Source organism: Cyprinodon variegatus, unplaced genomic scaffold (assembly GCF_000732505.1).
Source record: "Cyprinodon variegatus isolate N-32 unplaced genomic scaffold, C_variegatus-1.0 Scaffold15, whole genome shotgun sequence".
In the NCBI taxonomy this organism is placed as follows: Eukaryota; Metazoa; Chordata; class Actinopteri; order Cyprinodontiformes; family Cyprinodontidae; genus Cyprinodon; species Cyprinodon variegatus.
This window is the reverse complement of record NW_015150468.1, coordinates 1756332-1766411: the sequence shown is the minus strand read 5'-3', so window position 1 is coordinate 1766411 and position 10080 is coordinate 1756332. Positions and strand designations below refer to the sequence as shown.

The window sequence follows — 10080 nt, the reverse complement described above, 5'->3', positions numbered from 1 at the left end:
GACCTGCCTTTAAACCTTTTATCAACAGCCTGTAAATTGGTTAAAAAAACAAATGTGCTATTCAGCATTTTTGGTCTGTAGCCTAATGAAACACACTGAAAGCCACTTAAACTAAACCATTGGCCAACAGGAATTAATGTATTTACATTTTCTCTTAGCTGTAAGGAAAAATCTAAATTCCTTCATTGGTCATCTGGCTGCTTTTTGCAGTATAAAAAAATCATAATTAACTAAACGTTTTCTTTTCCAAGGTGTATTGTGGTGTTTTTTTTTTTTTTTTTTTTTTTTTTTTTTTCTCTAGTTGGAATTGATGAAGCACAATTAAGGATCAACCAGAAGCAGCTGGAACACGCTAAATAAGCACTTCCCCAAAAACATTTAAAGAAGGGTCTCGTCTTTTTAATTTTTTATTTAAAGATTATAATAAATTCCCCCCTTTTTTAGGAAAATTGCTAAAAATCATAAGACAACTGTTAGTGTTTAAGGAGTATAGTATATGTGATGCATATTTTACCTGCTGGTAGTTAAGTGGCACCCTGATTCATTTTGATCATCCCTTAGCCATACTGGCATCATTGAGGCTTTCAGCTGTGTGGAGTGCTCTCGTGCTGCTCTGTCGGAGTATATCTTCTTTATGAAGATCGGGTGTTGCTTCGATCATTTGAAACAGATAAAAAAAAAATTTACTTTTGTACTCAGATCTGACCTGAAATTAGCTGCTTCATAACATCCTAACTGAATGGCCTTCAACCACTATTGACTGTCTTCATCTATGCGAGACTATGAGCTTCTGCTTCCAGTCCTTTTATATTCAGGATATCAAGACATTTTTAAGCACATGGCTGGCTCTTTTGTGTCCTAGAATGGTTCAAGAGGTTGATGTTATATTGTCTGTAACAAAACTATGTAGCCTCTAAGCTGCCATGTGGATCCTAGCTTCTTATGCTGACAAAGATAAGGAAATGTTTATCAGAACCCTGGCTTCAATAAAACCAAGAATCCCATTTTTTTGTCTGTTTTTTTTTTTTTTGTTTTTTTTACATAAAGAAGGCATTATGGTTCCTCTTCATATAAACACATCACCTAGTGGTTTTAGTAGACATTATTTTAAATTATTGAATCATAGGCAATGCACATCAGTAAAACTCTACCCCAGAAGTGATAATGAGGGGCAGTAGATGTACAAAGACCGACCCTTCACCTTACTTCAATAGCAAAGTTCTTTTTACCCTTATGATTATAATGCAGCAGCCCATTCTGCACCACATCTTATCCAGCTCTGGAATCAATTAAAAATAGGTGTGGCAGCATTGCTCCTTCTCAGTGACATAACACTTGCTCAGAAGAAACAACGCTAGGATAAGTATTGCCTTCCTGTCATTATTCACTATATCAAGGAGATAGAGGTCAAAGGTCGTTTTGAGATGTGTCACTGGCCAGGCTGTGAAAAACCTCTGACATTTGGCAACACCTGGACTGATTATTGTATATTATATTAAAATGTATATTCTATATTTAAAATATTTATGATGGAATATACATATATATATGTATTTCATACATAGCAGTAAAGTTACAGCATCTGGTGACTTTTTTTCTAGTGATTTTATGATTGCAAAGCTGATTATGTAATTGCACAGAACACACACTGTCGCTAATGACGATTTATATCTGAGTTAAATTGTTACCATGATGTCTTTACTTGCTTGGCAAGGTATATGGTTAATTCAACAGTAGTACCGGATTGGATATTGGCTCAGCCCATGTATCAGTATCGGGTAACTCAAAACAAATATTGGTGCATATCTAGATGTTGAATCAAATAAAATGTATATTTTGATTACAGTGAAGGTTAACATTTAATGCTAACTGAATCCAATTGTAGGCAATTTTCGTGAAGTACAATAATTGATTTTTAAGGCTACCCACAAACTAGTTGGTTGTTTTTAACCTTAGGTGGCTTGTTATACCCTTTTTACCACTAGAGGCCAGTAACGCGCAAAGAAACTGAACTTCACTGAGTAACTTGAAACCATCTAAATTATTCTGGCAACCACTGCTTACGTAAAATATATATTTTATGGGATCCTAATTATTTATTTTGTTTTTAAAGTATCCCTCCAAATGTGTGATTATTCGGCACCAACAGATTTTAACATAAACAAGCCGTTTGAAGGATAAAGACGTGTGCGTAAAAAGAGCCAAATTAATGGTGTAGTGGAAATACGGCGAGCAAACTGCAGCTATATTGGTCTCTCCCGACGTGGTTCAGGCTGAAACGGTTTAACAGGCTGCCTGGGAATAAATCGGGCACCAAGCCTAGTGAAGAATGTGCAGTTTTTCAGAGGGGGGCGGAGACAAGCTGCTTTCCATCCACAGCGAGCAAAGCGGCGACCACTGCGCGCCTCTCTAATTGAGTTAGTTAGAACCCCAATTACTGGAGGATTTGTTTTCCTTTCGCTTATAGATAATAGATAATGTGTGATCTAAATAATAATCTAGGTCGCCCGGTGTAAACGGACAGTGGGACTGGAACCAGAGGATGAGTGCGGCTCTCTAAAGCCAGCGGGAGGAAACGCAGCGGCTTTGCTTTTCTTGCGCGTCGTGACCTGGACCATCTACCGCTGGATGAGGCGATGAAAAGCGAACCTTAGGGTTTGTTCCCTCCGTTCACCTCCAGCCTACATAAAACCAAGTCTGATCTCCACCTCATAACCTGCAGCGCAGCCTAGACCCTGAGTTTGTTACCAGCGCTGCGCGTCCCCCCTCCTCTTTCTCTCCATGCTGTTAATAATAAAGTCTGCTGCTTAGGGTCCAGAGTCTCCAGAAACCACCATGAGGACCACCGAGGAGACCGAGGGCTTTGATGGCGAGGCCTCCAACACGTCCATGATCTCCGGGGCCAGCAGCCCGTACCAGCCCACCACAGAGCCCGTCCTTTCGCGCAACGTTTTAGGGGCGATACGATGCGACATGGAGTACCTCCGGTCCTACTTGGGGATTTTAAAGGCGGTGGAAGTGGTGAGTTCATGCACACATTAAGCTGCAATTCATGAGACTATGACGCACAGCATAAGCCACTGAAACTCATTAAGTTGGATAAAACATCCAGATTTCCAGGGAACTTGAAAAAAAATCACTGATTCAGTGTCATTCTTCATGCTAATTGGTTTATTTTCCACACATTAACTCAAAGTTGGTTTATGTAAGAATTATTGGTTTAATAGAGCATGCATAAATGGTGAGAACCAGCATCTGTATCACTAACCAATCAACATCCTCATGTCATGTTTTCCAGCATCACAGCTTCCACATCACACTATTTTTGTGATTTTCTCCACAGTTTAGATGAACTCAGTTTAATATATTGTGCTGAGTTCAGTAATGAAACTACTTCCCAGTCGCTTAGTCATCTATTATGCTTTAATTACACCTCTGATATGAGATAAGAGGGAACATCAAAGTAAATCGAGCTTCCCCAAAGATCTGATAAAACTCAGCAATGGAGGAAATATCAATTTAGGCTGGTCTACTTCTCTTCTTCTGGTGCCAGACAACTCAATACAGCACTACACACTTGTGCACATCAAGTGTTTGTGTGTCCAGAACAGGAAACAGGGAGTAGTAATTACCTCAGTCAGTGTTTACATACAGCATAACCAAAGCATTGGCTCCATCCTCTTTTGTTCACTTTTAGAGCTTGTCTTGCAGAAGAAAGAGGAATGTTTAAATGCTTTGGCATCTTGCTTGAGTGTTGAGAGGATTAAGAAGAAGCTCAGCTGTTGCACACACCTGCAATGTTTACCTTTGTGCACGGGTGGGAAGAGAGCATTCCAAGCCATCTGTCATCAATCTAAGAGAAGTTTAGAGCTTATTAAATAGATTCATACTCAAACAAGGCCTCACATTTTAACTCCGCTACAGAACAGTGTTTGTTGAATCAGTTTTGAATGATAGTTTTACCAATTCTTATAGGTAATGGCAGTTATATTGTGTTTCTTTTTTTTTATATAATAACAAACGGGCTTAACTTTATGGTCATTGTGTATTGGCCAAAAACAGTTACTAACATCCTAACCTATAAAAAAAAAAAAGTAGACATTTGGCAGAGTTTTTTTTATTTATTTTTTTTGTTCCAGAGATAATGTCAGTGTTAATTTATGCACTAAAAAAGAAAACTAATACTCGTGTCACTTACACTGAAGCTTATTTATAAGAATAAAGGTTGTGCCATTGTCTAGTTTTGGTTATAGAGGGATTTAACTTAGAGGTGCATAAGCGTTTTGTTGGCAAATCAAGCTTTCATTCATGAACAAATTTTTCTTTTTATAAATATGTTTGATGAAGAGCCAAAAACAGCTTTAAGAGGATACCAGACTTTCGCTCTATCACTAACATGTTGAATTCTGCAGTTCTTGCGGCTCACGCTTGAGCAACCTGTAGTTGGAGAGCCGATGTTTTTAATCACATGCAGGCCCATCTTTGTTGGAGCATTTTCAAATCAGATGCAAATCAAAGACCCACCCATTGTTTACCTGGGTTAGTGATGTCTTTTATTTGGTGAGTTGTGTTCTTGCCAATCTGAATCATGATGGGACTGCTTATAGGATTTCCTTGGAATGAGTTTCACTGACTGCAAACTAAAACGACCATCCCTCAGTGTTGTTTTTCTCTTTTGTTAAAGATGGCTTTCCCCATCCCTCCTTCAATCCATCTGTTCTCTTTGTCTATAATTTGAACATCATGGTCGTCAAAGGTGTGTCCTTAGCTTGAGCTGCAGGTGCACTGCTCAAGTGTTAACATTTGAAGAGAAATGTACGCGGTTTTCAGAATCTTTTACAAACAGAAATGGAAATTTATCTGTGTATGCATTTGTTCTCCTGGTTTAGTAGCTTGTAGAAACACCTCTTGTTACATTTGAAGCTCCTGATCTTTTTTGGGTATGACTCAACCAGCTGTGCACATAAAAAGAATCAGACCTCCAATTCCTTTTAAGATAACGGCTAGAGCTCACATTGGGCAGAGCGCATCATTGTTTATGTCATACTTAAAGGTATGGGGAGGATTTTTGCAAATTTTTCAAAAGACCCGCCCTCTACACTTAAAAATAAAAAGTAAAACAGGCATAATGCTGTACCCGCTCTGAGAGGGAATGTCTATTAAACACCAGCGAGAGCGTGCAACAGCCCATTTCTCGTCGTGCACGCTCTGTTTAAAAATTGTTGTTTGCATCGTTCATACCATCTTTCTTTCCAAAAGAAGATTTGCATTTTTTCCAGTATGTCAGACTCACCACTGGTACACTGTAAGTGAAAATGGAGATGAACATGTAGGACAGCCTAATGTTAACATATCACCAGAATGATTGACAATTAGTAGGATCTTTTATTTTAATGATCCATTCGGAAGAAGAACATCCTCCACTATACCTTTAGGTAGAGGTGTGGGAATAAATCGATTGGCGATGTTTTGTGATTTTTCGGCTGCCCAATATAATATCGATTTTTCAGTTCCTATTATCGATAAAAAAAGAACAATTTTTACCTTAACCAATGAGGAAAAGTGGGCTACTTCTGTAACGCTGTATCTGTAACTGAGGAAATTACAGTGGAAGACGTGGATTAACTCGAACCCCAAACAACATGGATACCAAAATAATTGCATTTTCAATATTTTCAATGTTTTTTGTTTGTTTTTTTATATATACATTTCATTTGCTAGCTGGTAATAATATTGCAATATAAAATAATATTGAAATATCTTGATTATACCGTATTGTGATGCGTATCGTATCACAACACCCATGCCACTACTAAACCCTATGCTGTTGGATTTAAACTAGGCTTTTACTGAACCATTGAAAACATGAATGTGCTCGGATATAATCTCTTCCATAGTTGTACTGGCTGTATTTAGTTCATAACACTAGTTATCTATATATTATATTTATCTATTAGTAAGATTCTGTTTATAATGGTATTCATCTCTATACTCATTCAGTAGGAAACCCATGTCCTGTATTTATGGAACCAATATTTGTCCTGCACTTGCTGCTATTGCACTTCTGGTTAGACCTAAACTGCATTCCGTTGCCTTGTACCTGTACCTGTGTAATGACAATGAAGTTGAATCTAATCTAATCTAATCTGTATGTTGAGAATCATTTTCAATTTAGCATCTAAAACTGGTTCTCTTGCAGTTCTGGCCAGAATTTTGCGCCATTTATTAACCTGTTAACTCTTAACTACCTTTCCTGTCCACGCATAGTATTATATTGCCACCACTGTTTCATGGTGTTAAGGTTTCCACCACACATAGCATATTCATATGTAGGCGTAAAAGTCCTTTTTTTATGTGTTTTATTCAATTATAAAAAAAATTGATGTTTAAGTTTTTATCTTAAAAAGATTTGAGAAAATTCAATGGATTTGAATACGTCCCAAAGCAGTGTTTATCCTGTTGCTATACTTTTCTTCGACTGGTTTTATTTGTGTCAGGGGCTTGTTTCACTGCCATAATGGTTTTTGCAGCTGAGAAAGTCAAATTTGTCTTTCTCTGACAAGGATAGGACCGATGAAAGCCTTCCAAGTTACACTCAGTATCTGTGAAGAGCCTTACCGGCTTCTAGCCAAACATTAATAGCTCCGCTGGCCTTTAATTTTAATATCCTATCCAAGGCTGCAAGATAACCGTGTAAAGCTAAGATCTGACTGCATGTTATGAAATCTGGAACTGGGATTTGGTTAATAGTCCTTGAGCATTTGTTGTGAAGAGATAAGCTTTATTAAGTCACATAAAGAAGTTATTTCCATTAGCACAGAAAGAAAACTCCCCTATTTTCTAGGCATGGCAGAAGAAAGAGTTCTGCTTCGGGAATCATAAACTTGTCAACTTTTAACTGTTTTCACTGCGACCTGTGTGTGCTGGAAAGTCTCACCCATTCCTCCTTACAATGGCTCCCTCCTAATTACTTTTTTAAAGGAATTGTTTATTATAGTCCCTCTAAACTCAGGCCTTGTTTAATACCTCTTTGATATTGGCAATGATTTTATATTTCAACAAACAAAATAACCCAGAGTGACCTTGGATTTACTAAGCAGTGGAAGTATTCTGAGCACTTTTGTGATATAAACGAATTATTTGCATTGGTTATGACATAAATAACACAGAGATTAAATAAACTGGTAAAATAGATATATTGAAATGCCTTACCCCAATAAAACACACTTTTTAAAGTTTTTCAAGGTATAAGGAAATAATAGCTGGAATGAAATACCAGATGAACTCATTAAAGCTTCTTATAAGGATGATAATAGCTTCCTTTTATATTTGAAGCAAGGATGGATGTTATCATAAAATCTTCTGAGATCAAGATAAAGTAATTTATTTAATACAGGCTTTGATTGCCTGACCGTAGGAAACCTTTGTTTATGTTAGATCATTGTTGATTCTGCTAAAGCTAAACTTTGCTGTTTTCAACAGTATATTTTTGGGGTTTATTTTAAAACCTCCAAATCTACATTTACAAAAAGGTTTCTGTTTTTTTAACATTGACATACACCCTAAGTAAGTTGAATGCACATTCAGTTGTGTTTAAATAGTGCATGTTAGTTAATGTGAAACAAGATTAATTACATTTTCTGAAATTTACTCCTGCAAAGACATAAAAAAAGACTGTTTAATTGGGTTCATGCAGGGACTGACTCAGCTTACATAACGAGGGAAATGAAGGGTACCTTGGCACACTCGATGAGCAATCAAAACCCTTTGTTAATTATTGCGCTTCTTTCACTGAGGATTCTTTGAGCAAAGCTGTATGCAGCGTGCATGAAGCCAATAGGCCATCTGTGTTAATTTATAATGTGAATTTGAAGCTGCAGCGCTGCAAATAAAGTGTTTTATGAAATAAATTCCCTTTTAGTTGAAACGCAACATGAATTTAAACTCTTTAGCTATACAGATACAAATGCCATCAGAAAAAAACAGCATAAATGCATTAATGGTTCCCTGTTAAAGTCCCTTGATGGGTGTTCAAACTGTTGTTTGTTCATTTAGTGGTTAAAGTGATCCCTGTTTGGTGTTGAATAATCCAGAGCATGCTTTATCCTCTGTAAGGGTCAGGAATTGTTTTCTACAAGATCAAACTAGGACTGCTCAAATCAAAATTCTAATATTGATTATTTTAGTTGATGTTTGAGTCACGCTGATTTGAAATATAATTAACTATCTGTTAAGCCTTCAAGGAGTTAAACAATTATTTTTCTATCATTTTATTTGCACACAGTTACATAAACAATCCAGATAGAGCAAAATGGACACTAGATATGCTGGAATTTATTAATTTGGAGAATTCTAGATTTACCTATAAGAAATATCGAGAGGAAGTCAATGCCTCCTATTTAGAAGATTAAAGTTGCTGGAATTCTTCCTGTTTTATTCTTTTTATAAAAAGTCATTGAAGGAATGTGAGCAGTACCTAAATGTTTGTTACAATGGATCAGTCTCCTGAAGAGAAGGAAGCACCTCTGACCCAGGAGGCATTACAGATGGAGAGCGTACCTGAAAAGTGGAATATAGTCAAATTATCATTCCTGTTTTATGATTAATGTGTTCTGTACTCATTTAGAGCCAATTTAGTGTTGCATATCCCTGATCAAAATGGAGTTAAGTTTCTTTGAAAAACCAATTAAGCAGTTTTTGAGAGCTTAATGAGAAACCCACTCTATCATTGTTGCACAGCTTTTGTATATGTGAGCATCTTTTCCCTTATAGTGCTGATAAAAATCCAGATCTGATTGTCCCTTTCTGTACAAACAGAAACTCATTCAGGGGGCAGCTGGCAGCAGCCCCAGGCTAAGCCACCCGAGGTAGTGGGCCATATTGCCTGTGAAAAAACTGCCAATGCACTGAAGTCCCTGGTTCTCTAGTTTTAACTGCAAACAGACTCACAGCTAAGATAATTAACCTGTCTTCATGAACTCCGAAGCAGCTGAGACGAATGAAGTGAGATGCTTACATACATAGCAGCCCCCCCCGTCAACCTGTCAGCTCTTCCATAAATTAATACATGGACTGAACCTGACCCATGCTGATCAGAGGCGCCTCCCAGTGGGATGTAACTGGACTAAGGCATGTCTCTGTTGGTAACAGGTTTGCCTTTGTCTTTGTGCTCCGACTGGGACGATAAGCGCGTATCGGCCTCGTGTCCCTTCTAAAACCCCTCAGGGCCTTACATTGATCCCATTGAACTTCCTGCCAAGCCTGGTGGCAAAACAGACCACACTGAATATATTGTGTGAGACTTTATCTACATCTGTTAAAGTATCATTCTGACAAATTCTGATTCCAGTTTGTGGACGTTTTTATTCTGTGGGTGTAGATAAACTATTTCCAATCTGAGAGTCTGCTTTAACCAATGTTTGAGAAAAAAAATAATAATACTAGATTGTCACTACAGTTCATAGAAACACAGTGCGTTCACATCAACATTGTCAGGAAGCTGTCTCAAAACATCTCAGTGGCATGATAGACGCAGGTAAAGAATTTAAACTATAAATAATGTTTCAATTTAACAGCTGAAGCAGAATATTCAGAGAACTGTAAACAGACGGGTTCAATGGAGGTGCAGCGTATAATGGTCTTTAGCTTGCAGAGTTAGAGCTGTGCACAACAGATGGTGTGTAAGAAGAGGATCAGCATCCAATGCACATCTAGTGTGTTTAATCCTAAAGCTTACTGCATGCCTTCAAGTAGAGGAGGAAAGAAGAACAGAGCTGGTAAATCCTGAATGATCCTGAATTTATACAGATGATTAAAAACAAAGGGCATATCTGGGAGGGTTGAGATGAAATACATTACATTAATATTCACAGATATATTATAGTTTGCCGTTTGGACACCTGCTACAAAGAGACCTTGTGGAAGCAATATACTTTCCTCTTGAGACATGACATCATCTTTCAGCCAAAGCAGCCCTCCACTTTCTTTTTTTTTTGCGCTTATGTTTCAGTCACAGATGGGTCCCCGTCCAACTCTGCACACAGCTTCAGGCACCAATAGATGTCCTGAAAAAAACTTTAC

The 10080-nt window shown here is 37.6% G+C and overlaps 1 protein-coding gene across 3 annotated transcripts in view; it reads left to right on the top strand.

The window, feature by feature from the left end:
• The first annotated feature begins 2352 nt into the window (after positions 1-2352).
• The window catches only part of cmtm4 (CKLF-like MARVEL transmembrane domain containing 4), a 23828-nt gene continuing 16100 nt past the window's right edge, over positions 2353-10080 (top strand). The window contains exons 1-2 of one of the 3 annotated variants that reach the window (XM_015384786.1): positions 2353-2655; positions 2812-3021. In XM_015384786.1, the coding sequence (XP_015240272.1) occupies positions 2836-3021 (186 nt within the window). In that variant the 5' untranslated portion in view covers positions 2353-2655; positions 2812-2835. Of the gene's footprint in view, positions 3022-10080 lie in introns of all 3 variants that reach the window. The other 2 variants (XM_015384779.1, XM_015384770.1) reach the window with 2 other exon arrangements.